General features: G+C 41.2%; 1 protein-coding gene across 8 annotated transcripts in view; it reads left to right on the top strand.

The window, feature by feature from the left end:
* The window catches only part of LOC147011049 (uncharacterized), a 330,511-nt gene that overhangs the window by 141,325 nt on the left and 165,790 nt on the right, over nucleotides 1–23,396 (top strand). For 4 of the 8 annotated variants that reach the window (XR_015052501.1, XM_085860225.1, XM_085860229.1 and 1 more), the window contains one exon: nucleotides 3,054–3,254. The exons of 2 other annotated variants lie outside the window; for them this stretch is intronic. Coding sequence is in view for 5 of the 6 variants with exons in the window: in XM_085860225.1 (XP_085716351.1) it covers nucleotides 3,054–3,254 (201 nt within the window). In the remaining variant the exon portion in view is untranslated. Of the gene's footprint in view, nucleotides 1–3,053; nucleotides 3,255–16,436; nucleotides 16,542–23,396 lie in introns of all 8 variants that reach the window. 2 more of the 8 variants (XM_085860230.1, XM_085860224.1) reach the window with 2 other exon arrangements.

Here is a 23,396-nt window from a genome sequence, read left to right as displayed (position 1 = left end):
ATACATACAAAAAAGTCTCAAATTCAGTAATCCCCAAAACTATTTCTTAGCACAAAGCAAACAATTCTAATGGCTGTGCAAAAGGAAGACAATGAAAATTGAACAATGTCACATGATCTGCTGTACATTATCTAATCGGCATTCACATGACGTCATCTGTGGAGACTCTCTATCCCTCCTTGTTGAACCTCTCCTGATACCGCCGGTGACATGTGCCAAACTGAACATCATACACGAGCTGGTGTGATGGTTTCCAGGTGTAACATTGGTGTCCATAGCACCTGATTGACTGTCACGACAAAATGCAATTTGCAACCGTCGATGCATGCAGCTCTTCGTCCTCGGTGTTTTCACCATATTTACTTTGGAAAAAAAACCTGCTCTGCACAAGCAGATAAATGTGGTCACACCAAGAAAACACACATGAAATTTGACAGCAGCCTGAATTTCTGTGCACTATTACCATATTTGACAGTTTTCAGCTGGTCACAGAATTCTGGAAGTGATTCAATGAATTCTGGGAGACTGCCCCGCACGTAATAAACATCTCTCCACTGATTATCGAGGTCATTCATTTTTACCTCAGTGATCACACTTGGGAGCTTGTTACGTAGGTATGTGATTGATGACAAGCGACCTTTTGGCATCATCTCCTCTGGGTCAAGGCATGATCGAAGGGACAATACACAATCAGATTCCAGCAGAAACCTCTTCTTGATATGCCATCACAGGTGTCTCCAGGAGGTCTCAACAGTCTTTGAAACGAGTTTCTGCATCCTGGAGCAGCACTTTAACCAGTAGTGTGGTGCATCTTCCACCAACTACCACACTGAGGATCAGTTTTTGGAGTTCGATGTTTGATGGATCGATCTGTCCAATAACCTTTTGCTATACTACAGCTTCAAGTCATGTTGGGTGGACGATTTTGGACAATATGTTATATCTCATTAGGACTGTGTGTCCGTTTGAAAACTTCTCCCTTTGGTGGGGCTGAGAACGCCATTGTTGTTCCCACCACCTTACCTAACCAAGCTGGATTGCCTCTTGTTGTTGAGCCATGAAGTAATCAAAAAACATTCGCGATTTGTCAAATTTCAAAAATCCTAAGGATTAGCCACACAGCTTCGGGGATTCCTGATAATTGGATTGTTCTCATAATTACGTATCCGGTTAGTTGTATTCTAATTTCCCAATTAGAATCGTCAGAGATCATGTATTGAGAGAAAATGACTCTCTCCCCTCCCTCTTCCATCATGTAATTTCACTTATAAATGTACTTTAATTCCACTCCTAATAAAGAAAATCTGGTTCAGGTAGAGCCAAAGCTGCAATTTCTGGCGGGAAGATCAGGGCAAGGGGAATCACCTGGGTTCTCCAGGCCAATGGGCCCGATCATTCCTGAAAACCAGGAAGTATCTGACTTGCGGTTATTGAGAGGCCAATGAGTGTGAAGCGTGACACTCTGTCAATAAAAGGGGACAATGCACGGAAGTTCGAGTCTTTTGGTTGGTGGTATATTCACAGAAGGGAGTGACACAAATTAAATGGCAAGACTCTGCCCTCCGGTGAGACTCTGACCTCCGGCAATGCTCTGCCCACTGGCCAGACACCCACTGGCTCACCACCTGAAGGAACAGGAATCAGACTGGTGTTTTCAGCAAGGCCTTTACATCACACAGGAGAGCTCCTGCATCTCGCCGTCATTTTCATCTTAATTTTCTCTTTCTCTCTCTCTGCTGTGTTGTGTTTAGTCCATCCACCCCCTGTGTTAACGTCCTCAGGCCAAATTTAAAGGCCTCCTCGTTTGTTGCATTCTGTGAGACCTTTGTGTCTCACCGAGCCAGGCTTGAGTCCATAGGTGCCACAAGTAAATTTGACCTCGGTGCGGGGTCAGAGTTTTTTGAGGCACCTGCTCCACTGTCTCAGAGTCCTTGTTAACACTGATCTTTCCTTTACCCCTGTGCAGGGTCAGGGCCACCACCTGCTATCCAGAGATCTGATCATGAACAGCTAGCCATGAAAATAGAAAGTTACCCAAAGATAATAAATCAGATAAGTGGGCAAAGCTAGAAGCACCAGATTTCCACATCGCTTCAGTGCAATAAAGCTGACATCATACTAAAATCTGCAATTTTGTGTCTGTCTCTGTGTGTGTGTATTTTTGACCGTGATACATTGGGTCATTAGTTGTCAAATCGCAACCAAACTTGATAGGATGACTAAGGGTCAAATGATGGAGGTTGTAGCGACTTCATTTCCCCCCTCCCCCTCCTCGAGGGGGTTTATGCCTTGGGTGAAATCAATGTTAAGATGTATATCCCTGTTAAAGATAGACAATTGTGGCGTTTTTACAATGCCGCTTCTCATAATAATAGTAATAACAACACTCATGATAATAGCATACCATTAATGTTATCACAAAACAATATGAATGCTCAGTAGAGCACATACTTCCACCATACTGAACAGTTTGCGTTTTGCATTCTACTGATAGGCCGGATTTGGATTCGGACCTGAACTAAAATCAAATTGGCTTGTTCTTGTCACCTAACCAACTCATCCACCTCGTTTTGTCATAACTCGTCCACAACTTTTTGAGATAGTATGCTACATACATTTTTGGCCGCATCCCTTGATGGTGAAGAATCATAAAAATTCTCGCATCTGGATTTGGATTCAAAACTTCACCAAATCGAATCAAGTTATCATTGTCACACTCCCAACCTGTCCATCAAATGTTGATCGAATCTGTCCAAAACTTTTTGAGATATCCTGCTCCCAGCAAAACAAAGAAACAAACAGACAGGGGTGAAAATATAACCTCCATCCACCTTCGGTGGCAGAGGTAATTACCAATCGTACCTTATTTTGAGTTGTTTGGTTGGTTTTATAAGTTTGTCAATTGTTACGATGATGGATATTTTTATGCTTTATGATAATATTACATTGCTTCAGTTTTTGCATTTTCAAACTTAAATATTTTATGAGACCATCACTCTCTTTGCATTCATGATTTCAAGATCTAAGTTCTTCTCTTCACCCTTGAACCCCAGAAGAGATGGGCACAGCAGGCTTTCCTGGAGAGAGGAAATGTCTGGGACTTCCTGGCCCTCCAGGACCTCCTGGCCCTCCAGGTCTTCCTGGTTTCCAAGGACGTCTCGGCTCTCCAGGACTTCCTGGTTCTCTGGGACTCTTATCCACTTCTGGGCCACCTAAATATCCTCTCGCACCATCCAAAGGGATCTCCTATGATGGTGAGTGAGAGATGGGAATAAGTAATGAATAATAGGTGTGGCATCAAACTTCGAGGGCAGCATTAAATACTGGAAAAGCAACTTTGTTGTTTGATGAACTCTTCCCCTTGAAACAGCACCATGTGATGTAATGCAAACAACCTCATGGCTTTAGAGTCAGTAAATTGTTGATGGCCTTTGGAAGGTTATAAATTTGTTTACAATTGCAGGGATGGGGTGAGTGGGTGTTTCTAGTATCTAAAATTCACCAAAAGTAGTGTAAACATCCTCAAAAATTATTTTTTGGACAAAACGAATGCTAAGTACATCCATTTTAATGCAAATTACGGGTGAATGTGGTGACCTCTCGTTTACGCTTTTAGTTCACTGTACATTTATTTTACGTTGAGCAAATAAATTGTACACAAAAGTTGAAAGGGCAAACTTTCAAAAAGAAGACATAAATTGAGAAGACGACTTTCTCCAAGTGGTAGTGCAGTTTTAATCATGATTGAAGCACATTTTACTCAGTTGTGGAAGATGTAACAAAAGACGCATGCGGACCGCATTGTGAGTACCAAAGCCGATGGAAATCGGATGATATTTAACAAAATGACTACAGGAACGGTTTTATGGAGGCACTTACTGTGTGTGCTGACGAGCTTGATTAAACCTTATTAATGATTTTTATTCAACATATGATGAGACCTTTTGGGGTCCCTCATCGGGAGTAACACTCGATCCAAACAAAGCCAATGGAAATGTTATGCAACACACCTGAGCAGTGTATAATCAGCAGAGGCCTACAGGCCTGATATTTTAGGCCCATGCTATTTTTTAGGGAGGCACGTACAATCCGTGCTGATGGACTTGAGTAAGCATTATTAATAATTTTTATTCGTCATATGATTAGATTTTTGGGGTCCCTCGTCATGAGTGGCACTCGACCCAAACAAAGCCAATGGGAATCTGACGCAACAAACTCGGGCAGTGTATAATCAGCGGAGACCTACAGGCCTGATGTCTGAGATCCACCAGAAAACCAACATGGTAGCCATATTATATTGTCTAGGTGCCATATTGGATGGAGTCAAGCGACAAATGTGGGTGGGGTCTGGCAGCTGTCAGACAAATGGATGCACATTTCAAAAATCGACCCCAACAAGAACCACCACAACAACAGCAACAACAACTATGCAGAGCTTTTGTATACCTGCAACATGTGGCAGGTAAAAATGGAATGAAGCTGCATGCGCATGAAGCCTTGAACTCATTGGCTAGAGAACTGGCTTGACTCCACCGATAAATGTCAGGAAGAGAATCATAAGTCCGTCATGTTGGTTTTCTGGTAAGGCTAATGTGTGTTTGGAAGTCTCATATTCACAATTTAAATTATCCGACCTGTATAATCACAATATATCACACACACACACACACACACACACACACACACACACACACACACACACACACACACACACACACACACACACACACACACACACACACACACACACACACACACACACACACACACACACACACACACACACACACACATATATCGATTGTTACGGATTTCAGAATCCGGTCTGATGAATGCATCCACACATCCAGGTCCTCAGACAGTTATTTCCTTCAATGCATGTTCAGGTTAGCCCCATCCCCATGTCTAATGGGATCTTAAATGTGATGTGTTGAGAAGTGCAAAGGATAGATCCCCTCTCTTATGGGAAGCTTTTTTCTTTATGACAGACACGTTTACACACATTTCTTTCACGAGCTCTGAAGCCCGCCCCCCATTGTTCCTCAGCAACAATCTTTCGTGAGCTCCGACGCCCACCTTTTTTGAGAACACACGGGTTGTCATGGTAACCATGCGCCAGTGGGGTGGGGTGAGCTTGGGGCGGACTGACCCGCGGAGACAGCCCAGAGATAATATGGAATAGGCAAAGCCTAGAAGCGAACGTAGAATTCTTGTTACATTAACTTCTGACTTTACATATAACGTGTTCACAACTGTATACTTGCCAACTATACCGTGGAACGTGTGAGCGCCGCACAGCTGATGATTTTGACGCAATTTCCCTTTACTTCGGCCTGGATTCCGGATCAGCGATCAAATAATGTAAATCACGATTGAAAATTATTTTTTGATAATGCGGGAGATATCTTTATTAAAATTAACTTTGGGAAAAAAAATTATTTGAATAAATAAATGAACAATCACTTCTGGTTAAGAATAAAAGAAAATATAAGTTCCGGAAAGAGTTTCAAAATCACTCCCAGTAATGTTAAATACAAAATAAACACTTCCTGTCATGAAAAAAATCACTTTCGGAAGGATAAAATAAACTTTGGGAAAAAAATAATTAAATAAATAAATAAACACTTCCGGTCATGATCTCCCGGCATGTATCATTCCCCATGACAAAAACCGGAAACAAAAAAAAAAAAACCAGAAGCAAAAAAAAAAAACCAGAAGCAAAAAAAAAAAAACGGAAGCAAAATGGTCATAGGCAACGACACGGATTCCAAATTGCCAGAGTATTGTGTTGTTTTTGTTGTTTCTATTCTCTCATGTGCACGCGTTAAGAAATATTCACAAGATAGAAATAAAACCCAATCGTGTTTATACACCGCACAGCGTTTAAAAACAACCGGAAGCAAAAGTTCATATCCAATGACATGGATTCCAAATAGCCAGGGGTATTGTGTTGTTGTTGTTGTTTCCTATTCTCACGTGCACGTGTTAAGTATGAAGCTCACTGCGTTCGCTATAAAAACGAGCGAGAGGTGCGTTCTGAGGAGAAAAGCGGGAGAGAAAAAAGCGGGAGGCGAAAAAACGTAGGGAAAAAGAAAGCCAGGGAGGGAGAAGAGAACGAGAAGTAAGCTTGAGAAGCGAGCAAGAAGTGGGTGTCTGACCAGCACTAACGAGACAATTCGTCCTTCCCAGTGCTTCGGCAAGCGAGTGTGTGGTGCGCGTGTGCGTGTGAGTAGCACCGCCAACAAGTGAGGCACGGGTCAGTCACCAATAACACCAGGGTCTAAACCCTGCGACGCATGATCCCCGTTCCCTCAAGACGTCGACTGGCATTCAAGGCTGTTCGCGAGAGGGTGCACGGCGGGGCTGGGTGCTGGCGACGGACGTGACACGCATGCACACATTTCAGGACGTTTTCGCTTCATGGACGACTTTCTGGTGAGAGAGACTATTCTTCCCCCCCCCCCACTCCCCCGAATGATCTGCTGGGTTCCCTTGTCTCTGTTTACCTGTAATTAAGTCAACCCCCGATAAGCATCTGCTTTTTGTCTCTTTCCTGGCATTTTGATCGATTTTGCTTTGTAATTCATTCTTTATTTACCTCAGCAAATAAAAAGTTCTTTTTATTAATTTATTTTATTATTAATAAATTATTTGTCGATTTCCAACCTGCCCGTGTTTGTCCTTTCCTTCCATTGGTTTAGCATTGTCCGAACCGAGATAGACTAGGAGGTAATTACCACAGATTTGACCAAAAATAGTCGGCATGCACCAGCAGTTAAAACGCTTGACCGCCCTAATTAAAATCCAATCAGATAACATTGGTGCTTTGCCGAGGGTGCGCTCCCCACTCAGGTAACCACATGACTTCTAGTTAAACGCAATAATTAGACGGTGGACACTGGAACTCGTGGTTGACTGGGTGGCGTTCGTAGTTCTAAAACAACCCACCGTACCACAACGTTAATTGTGAGCAGTGGCCCCAGGTCCGACTCTAACGAGGACAACCGGGGATTAATCCCCCTGAGTGACAAACTGGTGTCTCGGTTCCCATGGCCGCAACAATATACTTATTTATATATACATATGTGTGTGCACATAAGCAGGAGGCATGTTTTGCTTCATGTCGGTAAGCCAGGTTATTATTATTTTTTTTTTGTGAGTGAAAAAGGCAGCGATATAGCCTATACACCGCCCAAATAAAGGGATGAGCAATTTGTATAATAAGTGAAGGGTTTTTGCATGCCATTGCATGTAATTATCCTGAGTCGTCAAGGCTGAATAATGTGTGAGTGTATTGTGTCACGCGATTCCTGGTGGTCGTGGGTATGACAAGTCATAATGTCATAAAATATGTCGACTCTGCATGAAAACCGTAGACATTTGAAATGATCATGATCATTCAAGGTGTTTGTTTGCTTGACTTATATGCACGACTGCACTGCTGACTGAATTAATTTAATAGTGCAGCTTGTGCTTTGTGTTGAAAGGGGAGAAAAGGTTGTGAAATAAGAGATATACAGTAAGTGGGATTGGATGAAGGGATTGAGAGAAGTGAGTGATTGGGTTGAGTTGAAGTATGTGAAGTTGCAAGTAAGGCAGTTGGAAAGGAGCTGAAGCCTCCAGGTTGGAGGCAACGCCATACTCAGCACATGTGTGGGACTCATGTCATGTCTGTTTGAGATTAGGTAGGAGAGTTTAGTCCTGCTCCGCACACTTTTTGGCCTACATCTCCATCCGATTGCATTTGCCTTCTATTTTTTTTTTTTTGGTGTGCATTGGTGGGAACAATATATATATATATATATATATATATATATATATATATATATATATATATATATATATATATATATATATATGTACATCCGTTGTTGTATAGGTGTAGATTATGAGGTCATCTGACCCGTTATTCACACTTGCCCAATTCGAATTTGGCTGAAAGATTGCTCAGTAATATTGGGGGAATACGCCCAGTGTGGCCATGGTTCACTCAGACCTACTATATAACCAGTGCTTCAGTTTCTTCAGGCAGAGGGGTCCTTCAGTTTTACGAACATCTGATGAACGGCACACACATTGATGCCTCACCCTGCCTACATTGAGATTCAAACACAGGCTAGACAGCTCAGAGGTGAGTGTAAATACCTCCAATATCATGGCCAACCCAATACGTAAAGGTACACACAGTATACATGTAAATCCTGAATATGAACTGAAATCTGAAACTCACAAGGAGCATTGCAGGGAAAAAGAAATTCTTCCAGTGTGCTCAACTCTGAGCAATTCTGTCTGACCTTTGACCCGAGCCAAACACAGCTGGGTATATCCGCAGATGTAGCATTCCAATATACGACGATAGTAAACTTTCTTGGAACCTTATCGGCACACCTGACTTCTTGATGTGTTTTTTTTCCGTGTGTGTGGATTTATGAATGTCCACCATGAACCACATTCCTGCTCTTGATTATTTATAATTGTCATCGCAGTATGCTGAGCTTGTTACATTGCTTCATACTTTGCTGTTATAAGTACATCAGTGCTTGTTGAGTAACCACAAGTAATCAACAAATGCTGCCATGTAATCGATTATCACAAGTGATCATCTATTTATTACATTAGGGGATGATGAAAGGCAGTATTTTGACAAAATTTCAATTGGGAGAAGTGAGAGTGTAGGGGTGTGTGTGATCAATAAGGAGAGAACGGAAGGTAGATAAGAAGGTGATAGTAAGACTCGTTAGAGGAGGGGGAAAAATTGAGTATAATTACATGTGTCAGACTTCTACCAATTTATCCCTGTGTTGTAAGAGGCGACCAGGGTTGCGTCAGGAAGGGCATCCGGCGTAAAACATGTGCCAAATCACTATGCGGATCATTCGGATGATCCGCTGTGGCGACCCCTAACGGGAGCAGCCGAAAGAATAAGAAGAAGAGACTTCTACCAATTAGTCGATATTCACTTGATTGACTCAAAATTGTTCAACAAAGAATCGAATGACCGGAATGGCATGTCGACTTGTATCGGTTGGAATTTGGGAGGCTCAAATATTCCACTAATTTGCCTTCATACTAACTAGACGAACCCTCAAGCCAAATAATATGATACCATGATGACCACAGCGATCTTCTTCTTTGTTTGTATGCACCACAAGTTTGCAGGGTCACATCATTGGCTGATGACATGGCTGTGCTGTTGATACAATGCCTTCTGTTGGTTCGGGCTGGAATTTGAAATTTGTTCAGGGCGCCAGGGATAGCTCACCTACTCCTGATGAAGGATACCATGGGATCTTTAACTTCCACCAACGAATGCTGGTGGACGGGACACCCAGTTCAACCTACATCCAAGGGATGGCACACACACTGTTGAATCACCGTGCATGTGAGACACAGAGATGACAGTTTATAGCTGGGTTGGAATTCAAATCCATACTAGACAACTTAGAGGCGAGTGTGCTACCTCTCCGCCATCCTCTCAGCCCGACTACAGCAATGCAATGGGTGTAATAGTGTTTTCGTTTCATCTTGTTTTGCAGTCTTGCATCAGACTGAGGACCTGCTTCAATATGCAGATGAAATTCCACAAAGAACACTTTCATAAAACATGTCAGAAACGTTGGGAAAACGTTTTCATAGAATGGTAATTTCAGAAGAATTGCTTCGAAAGCTAACAATTTGTAATTTGATGCAAGTAAATGTGAACTGAAAACACGAATGAAGTAAAAATTACTGGTTGTGACAGCTTGATAGGACAGTATATTCATTGAGCATATACCAAAGCAAATCAGAATTTGAAACTGACTTTAGAGAAAGAGATATTCAGAATAGAATCCCTCCAGAAAAAAAGTTTTCAGAAAATCTGACGTGCTTCATATATCCATGTTTACATAAGGATGAAATGCCACATTATATGAGAGGTGCCTCGCAACACAAACTTAATCTGGGGGCGGGGGTGGTTTGTTTATTACCCCGCCCCCCGGAGGGAGGGAGCGGGATATTGTAATCGTCCGATTTGTTACTTACGAAATCTGAAGATTTCCTAAGTATATTGATGACTTCATCCTCTGTTTGTGTGTTTGTGTGTTTGTTTGTAGGCAGGATAACTCGAGAACGGAAGAAGCTACCAATGTCAAATTACACCACGTGATTCAGGAGGGTGATGGCTAGCGCTGATTAGATTTTGGTCTAAATCGGTCAACGGTCAAGGTCACAGTGAGGTCAAACATTCGATTTTTGATGGTTTGGAACAGAATCATCGTAGAAACTTCTGGTTTGCCTCGCTACCTTCTCAAGAGACAGCTTTTATTAGACAAGGTCAGAGGTCAAGTTGACGATTTCGTAAGTACCAGTCTATGACTGCTTGTTACTTACGAAATCTAAAGATTTCCTAAGTATATTGATGACTTCCGTCCTCTGTTTGTGTGTTTGTTTGTTTGTGTGTTTGTTTGTTTGTGTGTGTGTTTGTTTGTGTGTGTGTGTTTGTTTGTAGGCACGATAACTCGAGAACGGAAGAAGCTACCAATGTCAAATTATGCCACGTGATTCAGGAGGGTGATGGCTAGCACTGATTAGATTTTGGTCAAAATGGGTCAAAGGTCAACGTCACAGTGAGGTCAAGCATAATTCCATAAATTCATGTGGAGAAATGGAGTATTTTTGCTTCGGTCGACGTTACGAGTTCGTTTTAACTTCGATTTTAATTTCGTCTTCGGTTTTTGCAATCGCTTAGGATGCTTAACACTGGGTTGTCGAAATTCTGGTAAAAATCAGATGTTTTGGAGACGTTTTAAGATTTTATAAAAAAATTTCACTCGCCGCGTCACGGCTCGTCACGTGCTGTAGCGCGCTCAAGCAGAGGCGTCGTTGAGTCACGTAAAGGTTTTCCGTTTGCGCGCTGACGGTGTTTTCGATAAAGATGGTGTTTAAAAGTCATTGTTTTATCCCAATAAAGGTTATCGTCGCATGCCTGACTCGCTAAGCCATCGGATTATGGAAAGATTGTTGGTGGATGGCCCAATATTACGGTTTTGTGACTTTGATAAAATAATATTAAATAATTGCGTGGAGAAATGGAGATTTTTACTTTGGTCGATATCACGATTTTTGATGGTTTGGTACAGAATCATCGTAGAGACTTCTGGTTTGCGTCGCTACCTTCTCCAGAGACAGCTTTTATTAGACAAGGTCAGAGATCAAGTTGACAATTTCGAAAGTACCAGTCTATGACTGCTTGTTACTTAAGAAATCTAAAGATTTCGTAAGTATATTGATGACTTCCGTCGTGTGTGTGTGTGTGTGTGTGTGTGTGTGTGTGTGTGTGTGTGTGTGTGTGTGTGTGTGTGTGTGTGTGTGTGTGTGTGTGTGTGTGTGTGTGTGTGTGTGTGTGTCTGTGTGTGTGTGTGTGTGTGTGTGTGTGTGTGTGTGCGCGTGTGTGTGCGTGTGTGTGTGTGTGTGTGTGTGTTTAGGCACGATAACTCGAGAATGGAAGAAGCTACCAATGTCAAATTACACCACGTGATTCAGGAGGGTGATGGCTGGTGCTGATTAGATTTTGGTCAAAATCGGTACAAAGGTCATGGTCACAGTAAGGTCAAACATTCGATTCTTTATGGTTTGGTACAGAATCATCATTGGAATTTCTCGTTTGCTTTGTTACCTTCTCTGGAGACAGCTTTTATTAGACAAGGTCAGAGGTCAAGTTGACAATTTCGTAAGTACCAGTCGATGACTGCTTGTTTGTCTGTTTGTTACTTACGAAATCTAAAGATTTTGTAAGTATATTGATGACTTCCGCCATCTGTTTGTGTGTTTGTGTGTGTGTGTGTGTTTGTTTGTATGTGTGTTTGTGTGTTTGTTTGTAGGCACAATAACTCGAGCATGGAAGAAGCTACCAATGTCAAATTACACCACGTGGTTCAGGAGGGTGATGGCTTGCGCTGATTAGATGTTGGTCAAAATCGGTCAAAGGTCAAGGTCACAGTGAGGTCAAACATTTGATTTTTGATGGTTTGGTACAGAATCATCATAGAAACTTCTGGTTTGCGTCGCTACCTTCTCGAGAGACAGCTTTTATTAGACAAGGTCAGAGGTCAAGTTGATGATTTCGTAAGTACCAGTCTATGACTGCTTGTTTGTTTGTCTGTCTGTCTGTTCGAAACTTTCCGGCAAAACGGCTTTTGCAAACACTATCAAATTCAATCCACAGGTGGGCAATGAACCTTGGATGACCCCATTAACTTTTAGGTCCAATTGGATCAAAGGTCAAGGTCAAGGTCACGAAAAGATCAAAATCGTTTTTCGCTCATAACTTCGTCAAAAATGATCTGATTTACTTCAAACTATGCTTATAGTGAACCTTATTCTATTTGTCACTTATAATCCTACCCATTCCTATACTGAAAAATGCATATTTGGGAAGATTGGTAGGGTCCCAAGTTTTGGGGGTCATGGTCATCGGTCAAAATTACAAATTTTCCATTAAAACTAAAACATAGTCCAAATTTAAATTTGACCCCCAAAATAAATTTATGCCTTAAATGGGCGGGATTTGTTGTGCCTGGCACCATTTGTTTCTTTCTTTCTTTATTTATTTACTGTAAGGCTCATAGTGGAGCTGGCACTCATGCATCTCTCACACAAGGACATACAGATGATTACACGAGACACAGCACAAGACTTCGACGAGATAAACAGCCACTGAGCTTGAGGGAAGTGCCATCACTTTCTGGGGCACTGTTGGTACTATACCGACATCCCAACAATGGCGCCACCTTGGCCTCCTCACCATGGATTGGCAGAATTTGAAATTTCCTCCTTGATGGAATTTCCTCCTCACCATGGATGCCAACATATGGGGCTTGTATGTGCTTTTATTCTTTAAATGTTGAACACCAAGCAAAGAAGCAGCATGTACCATTTCTAAATTCTTTGATGTACTTTTTAAAGTCAATGGGGGTTGGAAGGAGGGAAGACTGTTACTGAAGTGAATGAAGTACTTATACGTGAGTTGAATATCATTCTCCTGTTCAGCCTGATTCTCGAACTGTGAAGTATTTGATTGCACTTTGAGCCCTTTCTTGAACCCTTATGTATATTGGAGAACAATGGAGAATGGAAGACAGAGACAAAGGCCAAAAGTGTAACTTCTTCTTTATCATGATGATGTCGACACTATAATTGTAGGTCGAGTGATGACAGTCACTTGATTGCAGAGTCACTGGCTTCTTGTACTTCTGCAAAGGACCCCATGAATCTCCACTGTGCACAGTCTTGCACTACGTATAATTATCTCTGATCTCGATGACCACAAGAACATTCTGGCCTTCCAGTTAGCTTCCACATGTGCATATGGTGAGAAGTCCTTGTGTCTGGAGTTGCTCGTCAGTTGAGAGCACTCCACTGGCTTGTGTGTAGATCAAAGCCCGGGAACTTCTGCGTTGGATCTGAGGTTATCTGGTCATTTCAAACAGATGCCTTTTCCAATTTTTGGCACCACAACTTCTTGACGTTCACATTGGCTGTTCTCGTTAAAAGTGGAACTGTGTACCAGTTATGATGGGTACTCACAGCCAGGCATCTCTGCAGTGATGGCTTTGAATGGTGGTTTCAGGTGTTAATATTACTGTAAAGATTTCTTCGTTTTTGCCTTTGGTTCTCTAGTTGTAAGTGCTAGTGTGACAGGCAAAATGGTCGTAGCTGCCTTTTCTGTGCCTGAGTTTCATTGCATTCTTTACTACATGTGTGATGTGTTACACGAGGGCACATTATCTCCGACACGATCCAACCTGCTGAGGTCTTTCAACCTGTAAGTGCTTGAACTCTGTTTAACATGATAGTACCTGAAAACATTTTGGGTCTCTTTTGCAAACGGGGTCTGTATTTGATTGTACGTTAGCGGCATTGAAGGAATGCTAAATCCCCCCACATTCCCCCCAAAAAACAACCCCACAATAAATCCCCTTTCCCCCAATTCTTTGGCAGTTTTTATATTTGAAACCTCTTCTAAAGTTTCAAACTCTCTCAATCTTTAATGAGATATCATTATGCTCTGGACGAACGACGATCTGGAGAATTATTTCAGTTGCAGACAGTTGCTCGTATGATTTTATTTTCTTTCATCTTTGGGGAACAAATTATTGAACTGACAAAACAAGCGAAACATGCATTTCTGCAAAAGCGATTATTCATATTTCAAGGTTGTTTTCCACAAAAATAAATCCTTGTTCTTGTGATTCTAATGAGTGCAAGAGGAAATCAATATATCTCGGAAATATAATCGGCTGTGATATTTCCATTATGAGTGGATAATAGAATGGTGGGTTCTTGCAAACTCATTTCCAGTTATAATCGGCTGTCATAATGGGTGTATGGCTTGCTTGAAGCCCTCCATGGATGGAAGAGTGAAATTGGAAGGCGGTTCCACAAATGAGAGAAAAGAGGAACAAAAGAGTGGCGTGCGGAAAGCCTGAATTTGGGGACTTAAAGCAAGAGAGGGTAGCTGGAAGATAATGTATATACTGGAGGAGCTGGGAGGAGTGGTGGTGGGTGTGAGAGAGCAGAGAGCCAGACCAGAGAGGAGAGGAGATTAAAAAAAAAAACTACATGCTCTTCATAGAATACTTACTCTACACAGTCAATGGTTTTGAAGATGTAGAGGTGCAACGTTTTTCAATTTTTTGAAGATGGAGCCTCTACCACATGACCTATAACATCATGATTATCATTAAAATTTTCTACTTAAGCAGGTGCTCCTATGGTGAAAATTTTGTGTCCATCACCCCAACAGTTGCTGAGAAAAAATTTCATAATGATCGGATATGTGTTGTACTTGTCAAATTATGACGTCATAATGAAGGCGCCAATGACATCTTCATCAACATATCTTATTACCCATTGGAAATACTTGACAATGAGCCATGTTTCAATTTTTTTTTCCAATTAGCAGTTTAAGGGATATAGAGGTGAAACGTTTTTCGAAGATTGCGTCCGTACCACATGACGTATGACGTCATTATGAATTAAAAAAAAATTGTACAGGCAGAGGCACCACAATGGTAAAATTTTGTGTTAATCACAACAGTTGCCGAGAAAATGATTTTTTTTAATGCAGACATGCACGCATGCACAAATGCCACACGCACACACGTACGCAACCAAATGCTTAACCCTGCCTTTCACTTTGCAAGCACAGGGTAAAATCTGAGAGTCCATCGACCTGTCTGCAAGTGTGAAAGCAACAAACCTTGTGCTTTGGCCTCTTCATTGGAAATGCCAATAATGCTGAGTTTTTCCTGATAATGTCATTCTTTTCATTCTGCCATTTTCTTTTTCACGAGACATCACAAAACATCCATTGTTTCTCAAAAGTTCAGGTATCAGGTAAATATGAGACACGTATTGCGTATGAGCATTGTCTCATGAAGGAGCTTGTGCATCCATCACCAAAACTTTTTTTAAATCCCCAAAACAGATCATGTTGGAGGGGTTATTAAAGGAAATGGAAATCAAGCGGACAATCCTTGCACACTTATTGGCTGCATGAACAGAGACCCCCTTTGCCAATATTTCATGCATGTGCAGCATTTTAAAAATGAGCCAGCGGGTGGTGAATAAAGATCGAGAGAAATCCTCCATCACATCTCTACAAATGTCAAATTGCTGTCACTGGAGAACGGTTTAGGAAGAACTTGTTTTGAGCATCATTTTCAAATTGCTCACTTAGTGCATATTAGGAGGGCGCAATGCTCTTTCCAAACGGTGCTAAACGATGGCTTTTAACTACACTATGGTGGCAAGCTCATATTTTTTGTAAGCATAAAATTTCCACCATGCTGAGAAGGAAAAGCTAATATCTGTCAGACTTTAAAAGCTGTTGCAAATTGTTGGACGACATGTGTGGAGGTGCAGGTTTCCTTCCTGACTCCAAGCAAATGACAAATCAGCTCGTTTGTGACTGTTATTGTTTGTGGTGGTTATTTGGTTCATTGTGTCAAACGCCCATATGTTGCAGATGTGTGCACTGTGCTTGTGGATGTGCGTGCATGTAATTATACAGTATATGTATATATCCATATGTACACACATTCATGGGGGTGGGGGGGAGGCGAGGTGATCAGCTATTCAAATTTAAGCATAGACCCTTGTTTATGTTAACCCTTTGAACCCTAGAGGTCGGTTTACCAGCAGCTGTTCCATCCTCCATATACCTTAGTGGCTGGATTTTTCTCCAGGGAGCCCAGGGTGGGGGAGCCAGAAGTCTAAGAAGCCCAGGGTTCAAAGGGTTGATGTAGTTTATAGCATTTTTCTACCCTGGATTAAGGACCTGTGCATATAGGAATGTCGTCTTGTTGTTTGGGCCGCTGGGAGAGGTTGTTTGAATTGGTAATGTCTACAAAAGGTTATGGTGTCTTGTCCCTTCATTCTTCTCTGTCAAACAGGTTGGGAGATAGGTGTTTCACCGTCTATGTCACAGTATACCTTTCCACATCACTCCCACCTCACCTTGAAAATGAAGTAGGCCGATGCTGCTCCTATGGTTGGCAGTAAGTGTCCTGGAAGCTGTGGGGGAAAGTGGCATCTCTATATGTGGAAGAATTGCGAGCTCAGCTGGTTGGTCACCTAGATAAATCAGATGGCAGAACACTGGTATGGTTCACAAAAGGATCTGGTTTCGATTCTTTGTCTGGTGTATAATTTTCCCGCTTACACATATTGTGTTTCATTTATTCCTCGGGGCAGCATGCATGTCTCATGGCTGATCTTTCTATGCACAAGCTGTTTCCATGTGATTGAGTAATCCCTCGGGGAATAATTTGGGCAAATTAGCCAAACTAATTACCAACTTGGTTTATCCGTCTTGTATGGCACCAACGCATTCTCTTATCTGGTGTGTGTAGTGATCAAATTCAGCCTTAGCTGTTTGAGTGCTGTTGGCCATGGTTGTGTCCCACATTATTGTTGAACAATCTGGATTCTTTGTTCCCATTTAAATGATTGTTCCTATGGTTGCCTTATAAAACAATGGACGTTTTATTCAGTTTGCCTGAAAAAAATACCTTATTTTCAAATTGCATACTTGAAAATTCAGCACTCAAATGGTTAAACCGGCCATCCTTGAGGCAATCGAGCTCAGCATGCTCGGCCTTTATGCGAGCTGCAGTTAAGCGGTTGATGTGTGGGTCGCACACATGACGTGTATATGCAAGACTGTGCAAAATTCTTCGGCAACCTTGAAAATATGCATTTTCATTGTCACGTTGACATCTATATTAGAAAGCAGGACTGTCCGTCTGACTGTCTGAGCCTGAACTAGTCTCTCAATTTTGCAGCTAGCCCTGCCAAACCATCTCTGGAACGTTTTGGGGTCCGAGCAGATGTCCTAAGTTGGGTGGGAGTTTTCATAAACACCTCAATACAATTGTGATTTTGACTTTCGATCTGTACTAAACTGCTCCCAATCAGGAAGTAAACACAATCACGGGTTTGGCAGAAACATTTGCTGGTTTGATAATATCTCAATACAATTGAGATTTTGAGTTTCCCCCTGAACGACCCCACTTTTATCCATTCTCAGGTAAATTTCTCAATTCAATGATGATTTTAATTTTTGATCCGTACGAAGTGTTTTGTATCCACCCTGTCTCACCGGCAGATTCATCTGTATTGGGTGTCATGGGAGAATGGCGTCTATATTTCTTGACCTCACTAGTGTTTGTATTTTGTTATATTAATGGTATGATATTAATTTTTGATTGGAATGAAAATATAGAGAGATTGAGTTTAAAGTAGAATGAGGAAATTATTTGAGGGATTCCACCCAAGCATTGCTGTGTGCAGTTCCTCTGTATTCAGGCACATATCCTTCTTCAACATGCAGAAGTAGTTGAGAGCTGGTCTGCCCTGCTTACAGCTTTCCATGTTTAGGTGTCCATAGTACAACATTGGAAGGAGGTTCGTTTTTGCACCTGGAGCAGTGCCCAGCAATCCAGAGATGTTTTCTAATTTTAATCGACAGCTTTGTAAGAGAACCAAAGGGCTCTGTATTTATTCTATGTTCAGACCAATGGGTATTTGAAGCTGAATGAAGAATTCGAGTATGGCATCCATCGGGTCCCTCATCTTGGGTTGCAGTGAGGGTCTAATGTAGAAACAGCAGCAATCGCCTTCTCTTGTGATCTAAAATAAACTCATGGCAGAACAGCTGTACATGCAAAGGTACATTAAGATATACAGAGTATTCCAGTGGCACATCTGCAAAAACTTTAATATCCCATTCTGAGAAAAATAATGGAAGCACAAACCAAAAGCGATCATTGAAAACAAGGACGTTTTGACCTGACTAATCCCATCAAGAGTGAACATGGAAAACAAAGTATAGCGACCAGGCATAATACTAAAGGATAATATGACATTGTTAATCAAGTTGTCAGTACCCAGTGAGTCTTATGGTTCCAAAGAGTCTTAAGAGTCTAGTGGGTCTTAGGGGTCTTAGGGTTATGAAGGGTCTTAGGTATATAAAATAGTCTTGTTGTCTTCAGGGCATTAAGCATCTTAGGGGTCTTAAGGGCATTGCATTATTGTTTTTCAAGTTATATACGAGTAATTAAGACCTCTACTGATGTTCTGTGTGGACAAACAAAACAGACAGACAAATGGACTGAAATGCAACATCCTGTCATCTGGCGAGGGTAATTGAGAGGTCAATTTAAGAGGTCTCAATTAAACAACAACAAAACATCTTGTGAGATGATGGAATCTCACGATATGTGATGGACATACAAACATCGATTACATTTTGAGTTAACTCGCTAATCATCTCACCATCTGCATGGAAATTAACAAAGGCCTCATTAGTTTTTGTGCATCAATGTCATGATTCATCATGCTGAGTTTCAAAACGATCTGTCAAGCTGCCTCAGAGGAGTATGGAAAAAACGAAAAATGGCGTTATGGCTTTAACAGCCATCTCGACTTCATCATAGGTGAGTTAACCAGAGAGTTGGTGTCAAAGCCACCCAATGCTCGCCTGTTTATACATATATCATTTTTAAAAGACTAGTCTAATTTTTTTTTTATAAAGCATTGCAGTGAAGTCTGATCCAAATAATTTCAAATAATAATTTGTTTATTGTAATCAGTAAGCTATTACACATATTAAATGAATGGCAAGCGTCTAGTATGAACAGGCGAGCATTGGGTGGCTTTGACACCATCTTAGGTTGAAATTTTAAAAACATTTAAAATCATTTGTTAATTTCAACTTCACTACACCAATAGTATATGCCAAAGGAACCTCCATGCCAAATATCAGCATCCTAGTACAGTAGTACACATATTAAATGAATGGCAAGCTTCTAAATAACTTGCACCAAAAACTAACATTTTCACGCTGATGCTGACGCTGACGCTCATGCTGAGGGTATTGCTATAGCTCTCTGTTCTTCGAACAGGCGAGCTAAAAATGACCAAATAGCACAATATGAAAATTTTAAAAGAACCTAAAAAAACCTATGGAAGCTGAAGTGTGCCAACATTCTGCCTGTGATAGTTGGAGCAAGATAAGTAATCCCTTAACCTGAATAGAGCTTCCACCTTGCTTCGTAGTAGGCTATAGACACCTTTCCTTATACTTCTCACTTCCCCTCCTTCTAGTCCATGAGCATTAGGGTTGAATATGGAAATAGTACCAAGCTAATATTTTCAGCATAGTTGCAACATACCATATTGAACAACATATCAAAGTCCCCAAGTTCCCCATGTGTGCTTCATTCGCAATGAGGCTCATTGTGTGTTTGCAAGTATGCAAGTATGTCTGTGACCATGACAACTCAAAAAGTTACGAATCTCTTTTCACAAAACTTGGTACACTTATTCAGCAGTCACGGAGAATCAAGTGGTTAAAATTGGGACAAATCTGACCATATTTAAATGTCTGTTTGTCCATCTGTCTGAAAATGTGTTGGTTATCAATTTCTATAACTCCCAGGCTTTTGACATTTGTTGTATTACAACATGATATGCCAACATGATGTGATGCAATTTGAAAAAAATGTACCCAAGCAATCTGAAACCATGAATCCTGCTTTCCCACATCTACATGCCTTCCCACACCCTGGTTTACATACACAGGTGACAAAGTTGATATGTTTCTGGGGAGCAACAGGTTGGTCTGTGACGATCGGAATTAGTGTATGATCATGAGCTTACATCATGGGAACGCATGCACCCATTTTGTCAGTGTGCTATCAGTCATTTCAAGACTAGGGATTTTACCAGATGTTTTCAATAGCCCCATTAGGAACTGCTCGATCATTTGGAGAGAGAATACTCTACCCCAAAACTTGTCTGATCGCCAAATTGTAAAGTAGCCATTCTTGATGAACTTGTCATACTCCTCTACAGGCAACTGATGCAGTAAATATGGAGTTGCCAGTCAACTATTCTCACTGCTCAGATGAACAAATTGACAAAGAACAATTGCATTCAATCATTCCTTGTCAATCTCATCCATACAACCTTGTGTTTGAAGCAATATTTTTTGTGAGTGCTGCCTGAGTTAGAAAATGGGTGCGTATATCACATAAGAATTCATGCTCGCTCATCATATACAAAACCGAGCCCTATACATATACCGATTCCCACAGTTGTTCAAGGCCAATCCCACACATGCTATTCCCAGTGGAACCCATGTTATACTTGAGTAAGAGGAAGCCCACAAGTCTAATTAAAATGTCTTTAAATTCCTCTAATACTGCCACAATCTCTGCTGCCTTAACATAAGGAGGCTGATCGAATGTTACAGGACACATGAGTATACCCTATTTTTCACATTCCTTTTGGGCAAAATGCAAGGCAGTATAAATTGTACTGGGTTTGAAGGGATCTCAATAAATGAAAGGAAGTATTTCCACTCTACTTTTGTCATAATCACCACCTTTCGTCACTACCTGCATATTTAAATCACTAGAGATTCCATGATGGCTGTTGCCTTGATTAACCTCTGAAAGGGCTGAACTAATCGACAGCTTTGCTTTTCATCTGCTTGGTGACATTTGATATTGGCATCTTTGTACTGCTTGAGGTCCTTCTGAGGCTGCAGTTATGAGCCGTCGAGATGGTATCGTCACGGCGTGAGCCCAGGTTGTAGAACTTAATCATATTTATATAATAGACCAGTGGGTCATGGTTGAACACTGCAAGAAACTACTCATGTGCATCCTATGTACATACATAAACGATATGCTTTATATATTTGCTGAAGTTTATTGTGAGAGATCTTTATATATTTGATGAAGTGGATTGTGCTTGCATTCTGCAAGCAGCTATATAACTCAAGTAACTCAAGAATGAGTCAGTAGAATGAGCTCTTTATTAAAAAGTTTGCAGCTTTAGTAATTTAATGTAAATATGGCAAAAGTCATTAAAGAAAAAACAGGACGACTGGACCTGTAGCTTATCTGGGCCCTGGATTAATGTTCTAACCCAAATTTGGTAGCATTCAGGCTAGTTGATCTGGAGAAAAGACTTTTGAAGGAATTTACCTGATTTTCCCAAACATTTATTAAGTCTGCCATTTTAAAACACTTATCTGCATGATCGGCATTAAGAACATGTGATCGGCATGACCTCCGCAATTTAACATTACGACCCTGTCCTAATGTTGTCACCAAAATTTGGTAGCATTCTGACTTTTGGATCAGGAGAAGAAGATTTTGGAAGGAAGTTACGTGACCACCATTTTGACACGCTTCCGGTCACATGATCGGCATGCCCTCCACAATTTATCATCACGACCCTGTCCTAATGTTGTCACCAAAATTTGGTAGCATTCAGGCTGGTGGGTCTGGAGAAGAAGATTTTTAAAGGAATGAATGCGATTTTTCCCAAAAGTTGACAAAGTCTGCAATTTTGACACACTTCCGATCACGTTAAGGGCATGAAGTCTGCAATTTAACATCCCTACTCCATTATCAGCTCCATTGGCTTTAGTCACTTGACCACACTTAGCATAGCGAGGCGACATCGGCCGACTTTTATTTAGAAATATTTTTGTTTACGAGCATTTTCCATCAGATCTTTTATCCCCAACCCCCCCCCCCCACCCCCTCACTCGCTGTCTGTCTGTCTGTCTGTCTGTCTGTCTCTCTCTCTCTCTCTCTCTCTCTCTCTCTCTCTCTCTCTCTCTCTCTCTCTCTCTCTCTCTCTCTCTCTCTCTCTCTCTCTCTCTCTCTCTCTCACACACACACACACACACTGGATTATTGGCTTTGAGTTGCATCACTAAGCAAAATTGTAGCTTTCTCCCACACCTAGACACCTAGAAGGTACTAAAGATTTATGTCAATGGTGAGAAAGAGCTTTATACATTAGAGGTACAGTGATTCCCCAATTTATGTCATCACTTTATGAATAGCACCACCAGACTTGCCTCACCTCAACCCACACTTGCGTTGCTGAAAGCATCCCACCTTTCTCGTGTCCTTTGCTTCACCCTTCACCTCCACCTACTCTGGACACAAACTACTTTGTATTACTCTTAAATGTACTCTACTGGAGAGTGGCTAAGAGGCAGCATAAAAGTGCTATTTTGAAGTTAAATTAGATGTTATTCGCCGAATGGATGCTGGTGAATGTGTGGTTGATGTTGCCAGGTGATTAAGTTTGCCTCCAACTATGGTGTATACCATCTATAAAAAAAAATGCCGACATTAATAATTGCATATTGTGGCTGCATCAACCATTTGCGGAAGAGGTACTGAAGGTAAGAAAAATTCAAACGAGAAAATATGTTCCTTATTATCTGTTTATGTAAATAGACAGTATCTGGTAATTTATTTTTTGTACATCTGTATTTGAGTATAACTGGCATTAAACAAAAAGGTAAACATCATAGGTAAAAAGTGAAATATAATAGGTGGTTGCACTTTTCAGGAACTAATCCACACGACGAAAATCTAGGTCTTCCAGTATATATGTTTTTGGGGGCAGGTTGGGTGGTGACTCACCATGGACATCTTAAATGGGCAGGTATACTGTGCTGACAAGCTGGTTCTGTGGGCAAGCAGGTGTGCACTATGGGTGAGTGTGTGTGGTGTTAATCACCATGAAGGAGTCAACCTGCTCCATGGGTGAGGCAGGCCATGTAACAGACACTATTGGCTTCCATTGTATCACTTTACTCAGCCCAATACCTTGATTTATCACACTGATGATGGTTATCCCATAGGTCACTTCACCATCCCTATACCATCACTTACGTAATTATAACTCCTACATTCAGATGACCACGGTGTCAGTTCATAGAATAAAATTATAGCTGCAGATTTCATCATCAGCGAAGGGCACTTTGCACCATCTAATTAGTTCTTCAGTGCAACGTCCACTACAGTATATATATA

Source organism: Eptatretus burgeri, chromosome 16 (genome assembly GCF_056783735.1).
Source record: "Eptatretus burgeri isolate ZD-2024b chromosome 16, Ebu_testis_v1, whole genome shotgun sequence".
Lineage (NCBI taxonomy): Eukaryota > Metazoa > Chordata > Myxini > Myxiniformes > Myxinidae > Eptatretus > Eptatretus burgeri.
This window is presented reverse-complemented; position numbering and strand designations above follow the sequence as displayed.